Source organism: Syngnathoides biaculeatus, chromosome 14 (assembly GCF_019802595.1).
Source record: "Syngnathoides biaculeatus isolate LvHL_M chromosome 14, ASM1980259v1, whole genome shotgun sequence".
NCBI classification, from domain to species: domain Eukaryota; kingdom Metazoa; phylum Chordata; class Actinopteri; order Syngnathiformes; family Syngnathidae; genus Syngnathoides; species Syngnathoides biaculeatus.
The window spans coordinates 20451920-20469701 of record NC_084653.1 but is presented as its reverse complement, the minus strand read 5'-3'; the positions used below and the strand labels follow the sequence as shown (position 1 = coordinate 20469701).

The 17782-nt window shown below is 42.9% G+C and overlaps 1 protein-coding gene across 2 annotated transcripts; it reads right to left on the bottom strand.

The window, feature by feature from the left end:
• Positions 1–667: 667 nt before the first annotated feature.
• LOC133512078 (C-X-C chemokine receptor type 4-like) lies at positions 668–2619 on the bottom strand. 2 transcript variants are annotated; one of them, XM_061841342.1, is made up of 2 exons: positions 2503–2619; positions 668–2207 (listed from the first exon to the last, which is right to left on the bottom strand). In XM_061841342.1, the coding sequence occupies exon 2, from the start codon at positions 2194–2196 to the stop codon at positions 1078–1080; it is 1119 nt and encodes a 372-aa protein (XP_061697326.1). In that variant the 5' UTR covers positions 2197–2207; positions 2503–2619; the 3' UTR covers positions 668–1077. The 2 variants fall into 2 exon arrangements, with proteins under 2 accessions (XP_061697326.1, XP_061697327.1); XM_061841343.1 differs by having other exon boundaries at positions 668–2202; positions 2503–2594.
• Positions 2620–17782: the final 15163 nt, after the last annotated feature.

Genomic DNA, 17782 nt, shown 5'->3' with positions numbered 1-17782 from the left:
TGGAAATCGACCTCCATTTGTTTGCTGAAAGGCGGGCCGACGCTGCGTTGCGCGGCAGCCATTTGCCGGCTCCATTCTTCTCGACATCTATTGTTGTCAGCTTCCTTTAGTTCCCAACTTTGAACATTGCTCTGTCACCACTCCCCGTGTAAAAGACCTGCTAATATGGGTGTCAACGTGTGTGACAGAATTTATTACTTCTTATGTGAATACTGAGGAAACTCTACTCTTTTGCACTCACTAAATTTATAACCCACTTTGTGAAGACGACAGTTGAACGGATAACAAAAGTATTGGCCATGGTTAAATGGTTAAACCCTTGCACCCGAGCCACTTGTTAAGAGGGGAAAAGAGGTGCGGAACTTAACATATTTTGTTTCCCTTTTCTCAGAGCGCCATATGGATTTTAATTATATAGGAAGACTCTTAACATTGGTGTCAAAGCTCCTTAAGATGAAAGTGCACAGATGTTCATGCAATTACAGGGTTCGCGCAGCCCTCCTTCTGCTTTCCAGTTAGATCAGGTGGGGACGCGTGTGTTAGGGGACCCGTTGTGTTGTCTCTACCCACTAACACACACACACACCCATCCCCCAACCCTCGGGGAGGGCAACAAGAGCCGCTTGAGTGAAAAAACACACAACACCATCGATATAATAAGCAATGATTTTGTTTATTTTCAAGTAAAAAAATAACAACACACATTTTAAAAAAATGTAAAAAAAAAAGTTCAAAAAGCAGCATGCATTTTTTTTCCCCTGTAACAAAACTTCCAGTGTGAATGACAACAGCAATAAATAAAAGCTTTTCACATAAATCACACAACTTAAGTGCGAACACGCAAGACTTTTCAAACTATTTAGTTTCCAGAAGCAGCTACCAACCCTTACAGTTCAGACATTTCAACAGGGGTCGCCAACATTTTTGCAAAATAAAAACTTGACTAAAACACAAGGAAACAATCTGCTCTAAGGAAACGAATTTTTTTTCTTTTTTTTTTTACAACTGTACAAATTGTAGTATATTGTTGCATTAATGCTTAGTTTCAAGTCCCCCACTTTAAGAGGTTAAGTCGAGTTAACTCGACAAAACACTTGAAGACTCTGACTCTGTCGACACTGATGAAATCTGTCCGCGCTTTTTGGTCATGAGCGTTGCTTTCTGACTCGATCGGCTATTCACAGTCAACGCGCTCCTGGCGGACTTTTTGAATTTAACTCCCAGGAAAGCGTAGAGGATGGGGTTAAGGCAGCAGTGGAAGTAAGCTAAGGCTTCGGTGATGGAAATCCACTTCTCCACCGCTTGTTCCAAGTTGCAGGAAGGCGTGACAACGTTGAGCATGATGAGGGTGTCCAAAAACAGCCCCATGCAGTACGGCAGCCAGCATGAGAAGAAGCACAAGATGAGGATGACCGTGGTCTTCAGGGCTTTCTTCTTCAGCGCTTGACCCTTGGCGCCCTGTGACAGCCTGGCGATGATGATGCAGTAGCAGATGAGAATGACCAGGCCGGGCAGCACGAAGCCCACGAGGATGTGCTGGAAGCGGAAAACCACCGTCCATGTCAGGCTGCTCTCCTGGGGGTAAATGCGCTGGCAGATGATCCTGGAGTCGGCCATCTCCATGCTTTCGTTCCTCGTGAAGAGGAAGTTGGACGAACCCGTGTCTTGCGTTCTGGCGAACACCAGATCAGGTACGGTGAGGACAGTGGCAGGCAACCACACGCCCACATAAATGATTTTACTTGCCAGCAGCTTTCTGGTGGCTTGGCTGTTTGTGGGTCTCACTACGGCCAAGTATCTGTCCAGGCTGATAAAGGCCAGGATGAGCACGCTGCTGTACAGGTTGACAGTGTAGATCATGTGCACAAACACGCAGAGGAAACTTCCAAAGTACCAGTTTTTGGCCGCGTCCACGGCCCAAAAGGGCAGCGTGAAAACAAACAGCAGGTCGGCCACAGACAGATGCAGCCGGTACTTATCTGTCATTGTTTTGACCTTTTTCTGGTAGCCCATCACGATAACGACTAATCCATTGCCGACGATGCCAAGAACAATTATAATCCCATAAACGGCGGGCAGGAAGACGGTTTTGAAGTCGTTGCTGAGCGCTCGGCCGCACGGCTCCTGAAAGTCCAGGTCGAAGTCTCCGGACTCCTCTGACAGGTCAGAACTGTTGTCGAATATGTAGAAGTCCATGGCGACCTGAACTAGAAAAAAAAAAAAGCAGTGGACAGGACAGTCAGAAGTGTGGCTATCTGTGAATTCTTCTAGATATGCGAAACACTTTTCCAAAACTTTGTTTTGATAAACTTCCCACTTTTTTTTTCTTTGTTAAATAATGCGTTAGACAGGACAAAGACATTATAAACACCAAATACTTAACCAGAAACTTGTTAAAAACTAAATGTGAACCCACTTTGCCACATATCTTCTTTTTCTCTTCTATTTTCAGATTTGCATTCTAATGAGATTAAAAGAACAACAACAATGACAAAAACTCACCTTCGAGTTAAGAATAACACGTTACTGAAACGTTAGCACTGCTTCGTGTGCACGCGTGCATCTGAACAGCGTGTTGAGAGCGGTTGCTTCACACTTCTCAATAAATGTAAGTCCCCCCCACGCCCTGCGCCCCGTCCCCGTCCCCGCCCCTTTCCCTAAAAGGAGTTGGACCCAAGTCGTCCAAAAAAAAAAAAAAACGGGTGCACGTCACACACTCAGCTATTAAACTTTTCCTTTCGCCTCATTTGTTCAACAAAAAAATGTGTGCATGGCTTGTTTTGCAGCTTCGTTTACGTTCCTTCTGTTAGAGGTGGCAAAAGTGCTCACACTCTGAACTTAAGTAAGCAAAACAAAGAAAAGCAAAGCAAAGTAAATGTATTTCCATTTGATACATAAGGTAAGTCGATGCGGTTTACATGACTAAAATCATTTAAAAAAAGTACAAATTACAATTACAAATTCTCTTCATCCATCCATCCATCCATCCATTTTCTGAGTCGCTTATCCTCACGAGGGTCACGGGAGTGCTGAAGCCTATCCCAGTTATCACCGGGCAGGAGGCGGCCAATCGCAGGGCAAATGGAGACAGACAACAGTCAGACTACAGTGATCTAAAGCGTCAGCGTTAACCGGCACTTTCGTGGCTGTGAGAAAACGTTCCACAGGTAAATTAGAAAGATTTACTTTGACACTGTTAAAGTTTGTTTGTAAAGGGTTTTTTAAATTTTCTGATGAGCTTAATCTAATTGAACAAAGTTTTGTTTACGCTTGTTGTTATTCACTGTTCGCTCTCTGCTTCACCTTTATAGGCTGACGATTTTTCGAGAAAAAGCCATGTCAATATTTTCCCACGTCATCATTGGATATGCAAGAAAACCCGTTTTCTGTGAAATTTTCAATGAATTTCATAATACAGAACTCCGCAAATTGAATTTGATTTTCAAATGCGAAGACACAAGTTTAGATTTTCTGTCTGAAATAGGATAGTGCAGAGACAACAAATGAATAATGCGTTAAGCACGTATTTTCCCACTGTGAGTCCTTATTTCCAAAAATATATCTAACTGATTGGCTTAAAAGTTAATGTTTTTATGGCGAAAAAAAAATGCTTAGATTTTCTGCTATGATATGATGATAGTGCTTTAGAGTGTATATTATATTAACATATTACGGAAATCGGGCCCTAGGGAATATGCAGTTTCTTGCTAGTCACGGTGTTATATGTCTTTCCTTTTCACTTCGTCTTTTTGGGCTTACCAAGTCGAATAAAAAATCCTTCATGTTACCAGAACTGAACAAATGCCAAGCTCACGCGACCAGTTTTACTTCTACATGTCAAACTTTGTGAAAACCCCCACCAAAATCCAACCTGTAAACCACGTCCTCGACGCGTTTTGGGAGTACCAAGATGGCGTCACCACTGGCTTCAACCAATCGACATACCGCTCGATGTGTGTGCACTATCCAGTCTTTTTTTTTTTTTTATTTTTAGGTCAGTGTCACACTCACAATCACACCCGGGGGGAATTTAGAGTCTCCAATTCATGCATGTTTCTGGGATGCGGGAGGAAACCAGAGTGCCTGGAGAAAAGGCACGCAGGCGTGCAAACTCCACATTGGCGGGGGTCGGGTTTTGCACCCCGGTCTTCAGAACGTGTCGCCTAATTCTCTTCATTTGTATGTTATCTCACCATCCACACAGGTTTAAAAAAAAAAAAAGAGTAACAAACCTATTTTGAGAAAGTAAGGAGTATAAATTACAAATACCTGCAGCACTGTGCGACACACACATAAACGCAGAGGATTTAACCATTATTACGCGCTCTTGGATCCCTTGAAATGCGGCTAGTAAATCAATTATTTACTTTTGATCATCACATCAGCCTCACGGCGTACGGCGGCCTTTTAATTCCACACGGTATTATGCGTTCAAATTCCGACTTTGCATTTCTCCAGACAAACTCCGGGATAACGTGTGGGATGTCACCAGAAGAGGGGAATATCCTTTTGCCTTCGCGCAGCGCTTAAGTAGTGTTATGTCTGCACTCCAAAGTGCTGAATAACCCCAGCGGATGTGCAAAGTACCTTACATGCGATAATGAGGGATTTCAATCAAAGAGCCTCGGGGCGTACGACTCGAGCCTTTCTCGCGGCCTCGCCAATCCTCTCTGATTTCAGTTAAGTTGGCGATGACAGGTCCAGGCCGCACCGGACCCACCTCCCTCCTCAGAGATCGGGCTGCCGGGTGTCTGAAACCTAATCCGCGCCAGGAGACATGCAAATGCTAAGCCGGGTCTTTGAAATGGGAGACCGCTGATAGATTTTATACATTGATGTGTGTCATTGATTTCACTGCTTGCCATTTTAAACGCATTGTTCGTGTTTTGAAGGCCTTCAAATAGAATTAGATGGGGGATTTTAACATTCTACCAAAACCCGTCGTTACCGGTTTTCTTTCCCCTCCACATTCTTATCCTCCCGTCACCCTTGATGTCTCAATCAGCCTTCCGGCCTGTTAAAAGATGACAATTAAAAGCTTCGGCTGAACGACCCAAGAGCGCACCTCAGTTTACAGCTGTGAGTTTCAAAACAACAGCAGTGTGGTGTTATGCAACTGTGAGCGTGATATTTTTAAATAGGGAAGTTAAGCCTAACCCTTGCGCACATTGCACACGATAATAAACACCAAGACTATCAAAAAGAAGACCCTCCTGTCACGAGTTGTTGCACAGGCTGGAATAGTCCATGTTTGTGTTCCGTACTAATATTTTTGGTGACCTCGGAGCTGAGTCATCAGTACTTTAATATAGTCACTAGATAATGATCATCTAATGATCAACAGTCATCAGTCAGAAATTGATGCCAAGAAGCACTTGAGAGACTTATCAAAAGGGTTTCACAGTAATCATTTGTGTTTGGTCTTCTCAGAGGGACTCCCGAGGAGAATTTGCAGCTCGGAGAAAGGCCACTATTGTTATGGCGCGCTCGTCAACACTTTGCAGACGCAGGCATTTGGTGCGTTATCAGTTTGTGAGCGCAACTGCTGGGTTTCATCTGTATGCACGTTTTCACCTTTCATTTCACTCGCCCACGCTGTGAAATTGCTTTTTTTTTTAAAAAAAAAATTGTAGTTATTTAGCTCTTTTTGCTTATGGCGTTGTGTCTTCAAAATTGTCCCGAAATGATGTTATACTGCATGAGGCTGCGTGGACGGACCTACAACACATCACCACCTCAAAAAGACGTCAAAAAATGTAGTGTTTTTGAACTGGTACATTAATTTACAAAATTTTCAAGCTAACAGTCGTCCCTCATATGATTTATTTTTTATTATATCGGTAGAAGGGTGCTGAGGATGGAGGTGCCAGGCAAAAGAGCGAGAGGAAGACCAAAGAAAAGGTGGATGGATGTTGTGAGGGAGGACATGAGGAAGGTGGGTGATAGAGTGGAAGATGCACGAGATAGGCTTAGATGGAAAAAGATGACACAGTGTGGCGGCCCTGAACGGGACAAACGGGAAGGAAAAGAAGAAAAACAAACAATCGCAGGGTACATCGAGACAAACAGTCACGCTCACAATCGCACCCAGGGGCAATTTAGAGTGTCCAATTAATGTTGCATGTTTTTGGGATATGGGAGGGAACCGGAGTACCCGGAGAAAACCCACGCAGGCAGGGGGAGAACAAGCAAACTCCCCACAGGCAGGGCGGGATCAAACACGGGACCTCAGAACTGTGAGGCCAATGCTTTACCAGTTGAGCTACCGTGCCTATGTAATTATCTTTAAGCAAATATATTTTCACGGCCCAAACATGTGGTCACGTGAATATATGTTATATGCTAGATAACGCATTATCTATTTTTCCAGGTCGTAAAAGTCAGATTTGATTAACAGTTGACAGTTGAGCGGGGCGTGGTTTGAACACATTCACTAAAACAGGTTGACTTTTCACAACTTTGAAGCTTCATTTCATATTTTATTCCATTCATATCTGGCATGGGTCATTAACAACACTCTTTTCAAGCTAACAGTCGTCCCTCATGTGATTTTTTTTTTTTGTCTCAAGTGGCACAAAAAAAGATTGTTGCGACCACAAGATGGTGACAATGAATGAATACAAGAAATTACCGATTGTGTACTTAAAACTACATTAAGTATAGTTTATTAAGGACCACGAATTTATTGCTAACATACAAGGCAAAACACCACAAACAAAAGCTATCGAAACTAGCATTGAGGTAGTGGTAATTATAAATCAGTACTTTTTAAAAATTTGAACACAAGCTGTAGCAAAACGTGGTGCAATACTCACTGGCATATATTCTTTATCCTCAGCAAAAAAAAAATAAATGAAAATTGCAGCTTAATTGGACAGGTCTTCGTTAGTTTTGTCATCAGATCTACATTTAGTACATCTGCATATATGATACTGCCCTTTGGTGGCCAAAGCGCACACAGCAGAAGGAGCAGCACAATGCCCATTGAATTACCATTATTATTATTATTATTATTAGTGAATGATGCACAAAAGCTTTATTTCTAAACATACCACTTAATTATGTCATTTCTGTATGGTTTGCAATACTGTAGAGTGCTATTTCAATGGGGGATGATTTGATATATATTTTGAGTTATGACCACAAACCTGGAACAAATTAAACTTTGATTAATTGATTCGAGGACCCACAGCATGCTGTATGTAATTGGAACATACAAATATATGACAATATCATCACTCATTATGTACAGTTATATGTAATATTTAATTTGAGTCATACAAACGAGGGAAAAATTAAGGGACGAGACTGCGGCCAGCAGGGGGCGACTGCACATGTTGGAAAGCTTTTAGGTTAATTTTTTTTGTGTGTGTGAGTGTAAAGACTGTAATGTGTTTTACAACCCCAAGTAACATTTTTATGGATGACCAAAACTCATCTCTAGGCTAGTCGTAATGACCTCTTTGTCTGAAAATAGAATAAAGTCCCTGTTTGGCTCCCAGCACTTTTGCGGCTCGTTCACGCATCACTGCGGTTTGAAGATAAACTAAAAGCTATATTCATCCTAATTTTGTTTCTTTGTCATAAATGTTAAAATAAAACAAAAAACTACTTGAATAGAAGTGTGCGGCACGGTGGTGCACCTGGAGAGCATTGGACTCACAGTTCTGAGAACCGGGGTTCATATCTCAATCCAGTTTGTGTGGAGTTTGCATGTTCTCCCCATGCCTGTGTGGGTTTTCTCCGGGCACTCTGGTTTCCTCCCATATCTCAAAAACATGCAACATTAATTGGACACTCTAAATTGCCCATAGGTGTGATTGTGAGTGTGACTGTTGTTTGTCTCCAGTTGCCCTGCGATTGGCCGGCAACCAGTTCGGGGTGTACCTCGCCTCCTGTCCGATGACAGGCGGGATTGGCTCCAGCACTCCCGCGACCCTCGTGAGGATAAGCAACTCAGAAAATGGATGGATGGATGAAGAGAACTTGTAATTGTAATTTGTACTTTTCCTAAATGCTTTTAGTCATGTAAAGCGCATCGAGTTACCTTATGTATCAAATGGAAATACATTTACAAGCGGCTCAGAAAAGGGATGGATGGAGGTGTGTATATTCATAAATTAATTTTCCTTTAAACTCTCCTGCTATGGATCAGGACATTGCTTTAAAATATCTAAAGCCACATTTATAGTTGACAGGGATCTTTTGCATAAATGAAAGCTAACTGGTCACTACGGCTCACGTGACAGTCCAATAATGAGAAAAAATACATAAAAGTCAAACATGAGGCCTCTAAATCACAATGTGAGGTAGCAACAGCTGTGATCATTGATGGAATATGAGCTCAAAGGACAAATTCATGTCAGATTCAATTAAAACGTTTCTGTGACTTCATAGGTTTAACTCCCATCCGTCCAAATAGAGGTAATCTTTCAGCAGTAATGAGAGTATGATCAGTCCAATCGATGCGGCGCCATGGAATCCGTGTGTACGTGGAGCTTATTACCGTGTACCATTTCGATTTAAGAGACGCCCCCCCACCGCAAAACAAACAACGTCTCTGGCAGGACAGTTGCTGTCTCCGCTGTCGGCACGAGGATTCAGATTGCTATCGGCCTCGGCACACAAAAGATCAGTGAGCTACTTAGAATACAAATCGCAAAAAGTGTGAACGGCGGCGAAGGGGGCTCTTCACCGAAGAATGCCTATTGAAATGAGATACAAGAATGCCAGCGAGATAAAGGGAAGAGAGCGACGGCGTGCAGTCGACGCCGCCGACCCTCCAGCTGCAACTCATCCCTCCGCAGGATAATTTCCTTATAATGACACCTCCGCTTATATTTCACCTTCACTTTTCACGGGTCTTGTCAAACGATATCCGACAGCCTTTGTTGTTAAAGTTGACTTGGGATGTTATGCGCTATGCACAATCAGATCCAGACCAAAAAAAAAAAAAAAAAAAAGAGAACAAAGGAAACTCTTCAGTCTGGACTCTCATAAGAGTATTATATTATTTATTATCGTCAATGCTACGGGATACCTCTGCATTGTGAGAAAAGTTCCATTTATTCAGCAGCACATGAAAGGTCATTAATAGGTGGGGAAATTACCCAATTTCAATTTCACTTAATTACTTAACTATAGATTTGTCTTTACAATTAGAAAGATGGAGGCACGCACTGGAATGAAGATTACCCGAAGTAAAACAGAATATAGGTGCATGAATGAGATGGGCAGAGGAGGAAGAGTGAAGCTCCAGGGAGAAGAGATAGCGAGGGTGGACCACTTCAAATACTTGGGGTCAACAGTGCAGAGCAATGGAGAGTGTGGTAAGGGAGTGGAGAAACGGGTCCAAGCGGGGTGGAACAGTTGGCGGAAGGTGTCTGGTGTTCTATGTGACAGAAGAGTCTATGCTAGGATGAACGGCAAAGTTTATAAAACAGAAGAGACAAAAGGAAGCAGAACTGGAGGTACCAGAAATGAAGATGTTGAGGTTCTCGCTCGGAGTGAGCAGGTTGGATAGGATTAGAAATGAGCTCATTAGAGGGACAGCCAAAATTGGATGTTTTGGAGACAAGATTCGAGAGAGCAGACTTCGATGGTTTGGACATGTTCAGAGGCGAAAGAGTGAGTATATTGGTAGAAGGATGCTGAGGATGGAGCTGCCTGGCAAAAGAGCGAGAGGAAGACCAAAGAGAAGGTTTATGGATGTGGTGTGGGAAGACATGAGGGCAGTTGGGGTGTTAAGAGAGGAAGATGCAGGAGATGAGCTTAGATGGAAAAAGATGACACGCTGTGGCGACCCCTAATGGGACAAGCCGAAAGGAAAAGAAGAAGAAGATATGCCTGTATTCATCTAGCTATTCCAGAGAATTAAGCCTATAAAGTGAATTCAGCGATTTGTTTCCAAATATATCATATAGCACGTTTGGAGATCAGTGCTGATGCACAGGGAGTGCTAGCCTTTTAAAATCTTTATCATCACATTTTTCACCATGGCGGCATGGTGGCGGAGCTGTAAAGCGTTGTCCTCACGGTTCTGAAGACCCGTGTTCGATCCTGGCCCTCCCAATGTGGAGTTTGCATGTTCTTATCTTATCTTTGTATTAAATTAAAGAAATCCAGATTTTATATTTAGTGACTTGTGAGTAAAATGAGGTAGGTATGATCTTTACTTTAGTGTTCATAATTTTTTTTACATTTTTGTTGAGCCATGAGATGCTTTCTCTAAAATAGTCGCCTTGGTTCAATAGACGTTGGGAAGTTTTAGTTTGAGATGGTCTTGTTTTTCCACTATAACAATGTGGCCTCAGGAATATTATAGAATGTAGAATGTGGTGTTTTTGGCTGATCTATTTAGATATGAATGTCCTGCATGCCTTTGTGCATGTAAAATGCGCACGATTCCGCTCTGGAATGCATGACTCCTCTATCTTCTCATCTACCAGTCAAGGTTCCATCTCGGTACTTCTACTCGTTGGAAATAAAAAAAACGTCCTTAATGAACGCTTCGTCTTTGTTTGTATGCTGGATGTCTGTCGAGACCAAACACGCCGGCGGGACACGCGTCGATATCCTACACACAAATCTTCCAAAAAGCTGAAAAATGAGTAAACATAGTTCCACAAAAAGCTTCCCGTTTGCTTACGTGTGCGTTGTGTTTGAAGAGAGCACTTGAACACCCGCTAAAAGCTCACTTCTTATCTTCGGAAGACACCCTTTTAAACTACGTACTTTTCACGAAGGTTGCAAATGTTGTGCGGCCCATTTAAAGCACTTTCTTTGACCTTGATCAAGGTCACAATGCTCCATCAAAACCGGAATGCACCGCAAGGGTTTGAAAGAAAGAGGCGCACGCCCGCACTGAATATCAAATCTTTCTGAAGCTCCGGATTCCAATATGAAATCGATTCACGCGTTCCTACTTTTTGCGCCCACCATGCGTGGTGAAGTTATTTCAGGGTCACCGCAGGACATCAGTAGAAACACATAAACAAATGTGTCGCCACGTTAGTCGCAGAAGACTCAGGGGATTTATTTCATTTTTTTCCCTTTGTGGAATACTAACAAGGTAATTTCCTTGCTCTTTGGACAAAGTAAGTGGGCGCAGGCACTAGCAATTTTCATATCGACTATTTTCCTTTGTCCTTCTGCTGCCTGCTCTGACGTGAAATCTTGACTTACAGTGAAGAAAATAAGTATTTGAACACCCTGCTATATTGCAAGTTCTCCCACTTAGAAATCATGGAGGGGTGTGAAATTTTCATCGGAGGTGCATGTCCACTGTGAGAGAGAGCATCAAAAAAGAAAAATCCAGAAATCACAATGTATGATTTTTTAAACGATTTATTTGTGTGAAACAGCTGCAAATAAGTATTTGAACACCCGTCTATCAACTAGAATTCTGACCCTCAAAGACCTGTTAGTCCGACTTTAAAAGTCCACCTCCACTCCATGTATTATCCTGAATCAGATGTGTGAGATTGTTAGCTGCATATAGACCCCTACCCACCCCATACAATCAGTAAGACTTAAACTTGTCTCATGGTCAAGACCAAAGAGCTGTCCAAAGACACCAGAGACAAAATTGTACAACTCCACACGGCCAGAAAGGTCTATGGAGAAATTGCCAAGCAGTTTGGTGAAAAAAGGTTCACTGTTGGAGCAAGCATTAGAAAATGGAAAAAACTAAACATGACGCTCAATCTCAGTCGGAGTGGAGCCCCATGCAAGCTATCACCTCATGGGTCTCAATGATCCTTAGAAAGGTGAGGAATCAGCCCAGGACTACACAACAGGACTTGGTCAATGACCTGAAAAGAGCTTGGACCACCGTTTCCAGGGTGACTGTTGGTAATACACAAAGACGTCATGGTTTGAAATCATGCAATGTTCAAGTCCCATTTTAAGATTGCCAATGACCATTTGGATGATCCAGAGGAGTCATGGGAGAAGGTTTTGTGGTCAGATGACACCAAAATGGAACTTTTTGGTCAAAATTTCCCTAACCATGTTTGGAGGAAGACGAATGATGAGTTCCATCCCAAGAACACCATCTCGACTGTGAAACGTGGGGGGTGGTAGCATCATTCTTTGGGGGTCTTTTTCTCCACATGGGACAGGACGACTGCACTGTATTAAGAGAGGATGACCGCGGCCATGTATTGTGAGGTTTTGGGGAACAACCTCTTTCCCTCAGTCAGAGCATTGAAGATGGGTCCCGGCTGAGTCTTTCAACATGACAATGACCCGAAGCTCACAGCCAGGAAAACCAAGGAGTGGCTCCGTAAGAAGCATATCAAGGTTCTGGCTTGGCCTAGCCTATCTCCAGACCTAAACCCAATAGAAAATCTTTGGAGGGAGCAGAAACTCCATGTTTCTCAGCAGCAGCCTAGAAACCTGTCTTATCTAAAGAAGATCTGTGTGGTGGAATGTGCTAAAATCCCTCCTGCAGTGTGTGCAAACCTGGTGAACAACTACAGGAAACGTTTGACCTCTGTAATTGCAAACAAAGGCTACTGTACCAAATATTAACATTGGTTTTCTCAGGTGTTCAAATACTTATTTGCAGCTGTATCACACAAATAAATCATTAAAAAAATCATACATTGTGATTTCTGGATTTTTCTTTTTCAATGATCTCTCTCACGGTGGACATGCAACGCCGATAAAAATTTCACACCCCTCCGTGATTTCTAAGTGGGAGAACTTGCAATATAGCAGGGTGTTCAAATACATATTTTCTTTACTGTATTAAGGAAACTCGGGACAAAAAAATAAGAAAGATTGATTTTTTTTGGGGGGGTGGGGTAGGGGGGTGCTGCCCTTAAGAAGTGAAAAGAGAAATGTCAATTTACAGGAGACTAAATGCAAAACAAGCCACAAGACTGGTTGAGAAAGGCAACATGTTGCATTGTAAAGGTGGTTTTTATATGGCTTCATGATGAATGCAATCGGGGTTCCCTTTCCTTTTTCATCAACATCTCCATTGCGGTTTTGCTTTACACACATTATTTAAAAAAAAAAAAAAAAGCTTCACGGCTTTTACTTCACAGAAATATTCATGTTGAGTTGCAATGACGTCCTCACCAGTTTAATTGTTTAAAAACCTTGTAAAGTGGATACAGAAGTTTGGTTCGAAATACATTTAAAAGCATAGGTGTCAAACTCAAGTCATGGGGGGCCAGATCTGGCCCGCCACATGATTTTATGTGGCCCCCGAAGGCAAATCACGTGTCAACTTCCATGATTCTTCTGCAAATTTGTTCCAATATTTCAAATTGTCATGTCATAAGTGATCATGTTGAGATATTAGAAGCCTTTTTGTGAAATCAAACACAAACAATGGTTGAAAAAAACAGATTACCCTTGACTTCTGATTCCAAAACCAGTCCATAAATTTCACGTGTAAATATGATGAGGCGATAACCACAGTCATAACGGCCCTCGGAGGGAAAGCGTAACTACAATGTGGCCCGCAACAAAAATGAGTTTGACACCTTTGTTTTACAGGTTGGAAGACGATTGCTGAAAACTGAGAATGATTTAATGGTCAATTGTCGACTCTTTTTTTCACCATTTCAGTTTTCGTGTGTTGCAAAAACGTGGATTTTCTTCTCCCCCGCTATAGAACTTGAGCGCCTTCGCTCGCATCAACAGTTATTTGAAAGTTGGTTATAATTACTACAATATGCCGATAGCTAACTCCCCAAAAGAACATCTTCCCTGGGTGTCGCAATATAATAGCTTCAGCTCAATGTCGTCATTCAAATTCCCAAATGTTATTTATTTTGTGTTATTTCGGTTACCCTCAGCATTGTGTGTGTAGAGTAGCAAGAAATATATTGGAGTAAGTTTTGTATAGGTTTTCTCAAATAAGCAAGTTGTCGTATGGCCAAAAACAAAGTCATTGCCGATCACTTCTATTAGTTTCAAGAGTCCTTCTGCTGCTTTTCTATTCGACGAAAGAGCCCAGCAAGTCTGCGTTTCGTCTCCCTGCAGGTGGAGGTTGCCCCATCTGGCCCGCAGAGACGCCGCGAGAGACACGAACCGGGTCTCAGCTCGGCCCTGATCACCTCAGATAACAGAAACAATGGGCCAGATGACGGCGGATAAGCTTTCGAGAGTCAGGTGGCCGAGGAGAAAGCGCCAATCGACCAGCTGCCAACCAGACTATAGTAGAAACACTTCCGATGCTTTATGCGCTTGCCACTTCCGTTTTATAACCTCTGCTTTAATTTTTTTTTTTTGGCCTGTTTTGGTATGCATGACAGTTGCTTTGTTCGAAACTATAAAATGTTGGTGCTGTTGCAGTTGTTAAGAACTTTTTAACACACATTATGGCTGAGGGGAAAAAAAAGCAAAGGAAGATTATACAGTCATATTTACAACGCTCAATTTTACAAGTATTGTAGTTTATTTTTCTGCATACGTGAACATTTTCTTGTCTGGCCCTATGCCAGTATGGGGGAATCCATCACTATCCGCCATTGTTATTCGGCCTTGTTATTGTTGTATGTATTGTACATACAGTATACAAAAACTTGATTCAACCACAGTTACCTCTGCCAAGCGCACGTGAAAAAGGAAGTCAACTTTTCATGCACGGGTAATTCTGCCTCCACCGCGGGCATGACAATCGCAATATGTAAGTGACTAGAAATACTGCACTGTACGCTATTTAAATATAGCCTAGGCATGTTTTTATAGCATTTATGGCAAAGCTCTTTCTCACACTTTTAAAACAAAACAAACACACATTGAGAGCAAGACCGATGGGTCACAAAAATACAACAATATCTGTAATAATATCCATCCATCCATCCATCCATCCATCCGTTCTTTTCCGCGTATGCTCACAAGGGTCACGGGGAGTGCCGGAGCCAATCCCAGCTGTCAACGGGCAGGAGGCGGGTGGGGTACACCCTGAACTGGTCTCCAGCCAATCGCAGGGCACATTGAGACAAACAGACGCACTTTAGAGTGTCCAATTAATGTTGCATATTTTTGGAATGTGGGAGGAAACCGGAGTGCCTGGAGGAAACTCACGCAGGCACGAGGAGAACATGCTAACTCCACACAGGCGGGGCGAGGATTGAACCCGGGACCTCAGAACTGTGAGGCCAACGCTTTACCAACTGAACCATCGTGCCGCCACTGTAATAATAATAATAAAAAATTAAAAAAATCTGCAGTACAGTGGGACTATGAAGTGTGAACCGTGGTGGTTACATGATAGGGATAACTATTATTATTATTATTTGACTGTTTAAATGAGGGCACGGTGGAGCAACTGGTAAAGCGTCAGCCTCACAGTTCTGAGGACCCGGGTACGAACCCAGCCCCAGCCCGTGTGGAGTTTGCATGTTCTCCCCGTGCCTGCGTGGGTTTTCTCCCACATCCCAAAAACACACAACATTAATTGGACACTCTAAATTGCCCGTAGGTGTGATTGTGAATGCAGCTGTTTGTCTCGATATGCTTTGCGATTGGCTGGCAACCAGTTCAGGGTATACCCCGCCTCCTGCCCGTTGACAGCTGGGATAGGCTCCGGCACTCCCCGTGACCTTCGTAAGGATAAGCAGCAAAGAAAATGAATGGATGTTTAAACTTGTGTGCAACAATGCATCACTTACAGCAAATTTGCCTTGTACAATTTTGGGTGCAGATGACAAAGACCATCAGAGACACTTACTGCCATCTACGGGTGCAGAATGAAGTCTTATTGACGACCGATGGCATAGAAATTTGAAATTAAAACAGCTCAGTGCTCACGAATTCATTCATTCGATCAATGGAACAAATGTTATTTACCCAGCGCTTTTCATACATGAAAAATGCAACTTAAATTGCTTCGCAGAGATCAAATCACCATGTTCCCTGCTTTAGTTGTCTACCTGGAGGATGTTTCTCTCGCTCACACAGGAACGGGGGGTGGTGTGTGGGTCAGGTGTGTCATGTACATTTTTTTTTTTCCTTCTTTCACTGGGAGCGGCGACGTTCCAATTTGCTCATTTTCAGCGAGAGGGTGAGAGGCCAGGCAGGGAGGTGCGTGTAATCTTACAAACAGGGGTAATCTTGTAAAAGTGTCACGGTCACGCTCATCAACCGCCCACCGTTCGACTTGAAAGTGCTCCGACGTCAGCTGTCGTGTGTTGCTCTCGTTTGTGTAACAGGAGCGAGGATAAATCAAGCCGAGTGTACCTGTGTGTGGAGGTTGATATGTTCACTGTCTTTTTGGAATTTAAGACTTTAGAAAGGTGTGAGGAAAGTAACCGATGTGTTCTATACAAAAAAATGTCAATCCAATCATCTATTTTCTTAGCCGCTTATCCTCACAAGGGTCACGGGGAGTGCTGGAGCCTATCCCAGCTGTCAACGGGCAAGAGGCAAGGTCGACGCTGAACTGGTTGCCAGGCAATCGCAGGGCACATCGAGACAAACAGCCGCACTCACAATCACACCTAGGGGCAATTTAGGGTCTCCAATTAATGTTGCATGTTTTTGGGATGTGGGAGGAAACCGGAGTACCCGGAGAAAACCCAACACGCTTTCCAGCCGATCCACCGTGCCGCCCGGAGCAGTGCAGAAAAATACAGGCAATGATTTTATGCAGACGGAGTGTTTTATTACAGGTGAATTTTGCTGGCGTTTATCACATTTGTTTTGCTTATGTCAACGGTTGACAAATGAAGAAAAGATTTCGACGTACCGGAGTGATCTATAAAATAATTACACTTCAATTGTAAGGGAACCCTGAAGCGCAGAAAAACATAATCATTCCTTCATGCCATTTTTTTCTTTTTTAATGAACATTGCTTTTGAACTCAACAGCCTTGCTAAGTATCGACTTCATTTTATAACAGGACACAAGCGTTTTAGGTTCTGCTTTTCTTCAATATCCAAATTTGGATATAGTAAAAGATTTGAATGTATATTTACTTTTGCTGCTTTAATTACAATTTTTATGTATGAATCATTTATGATTATGTTAGTAGTTACCATTATGTTATTTAGATGTTATCCCCACCAAGCATCTTCAAGTGAAGAGCATCGATCTGGGACGCGCAGAAGGACCACTTTTAAATGTAAAATCTATGAAAAGTGCGGTTTTCTGGGCTCTCTTTCCCGTCCGTGCCGATTTACAACGCCACTTAGCACGGGGGGGGGGTTGGTCCGCTTCATTCATTATTTAAACACAGTGATGGAAAAGGAACGGCGCAGATGTTTAAGTACGAGCATCCCTGTCCATGACTTTGTGCCATAAAGCGCTGACTGGGTTGGGGGGGGGGGGACAAATGCTCAGCGCCGGACCAAAACAAAGCACCAAAGGGAGGCCCATTTATCAGCCTGCGCCAAAGGGACGTTTCGCTGGTTCCTGCGGTGCCTCCTCGTCTGAAAGATGAGACCGTCTACGTCGGAAGCCTCCAGCCAGTGGAGAACTTTTTATTTGCGACTTCTTATTGTCTGCAGGGTGGAGCTGTGGACAGTAAAAGCTGCCATAAAAACGTTTGTGTTAAACAAGCTCCCTCGGCTGACGCTGGCATCATTTTTTTTAAGTAGTCAAAGTTATTCCAGTTAAAATGCAGGTGGACAAATGTTTTTCAGTCGACACACCGAGGACTCTGGCTGAAACCTGTATGATGATTTCAAATAGCACGGCAAAATTTAAAGGGCCACTGTCATGAAATGCATGATTTTGAGTGTTATTAATGAAAAAAACGGCACCCGACATGGACCCATACGGTTTTTCACCACAAAACATGATTTTGACGTGTACTGC

Coding starts and splice junctions, on each gene's coding strand:
- LOC133512078 (XM_061841342.1), bottom strand. CDS start 2,196: ATGGACTTCTACATATTCGACAACAGTTCTGACCTGTCAGAGGAGTCC.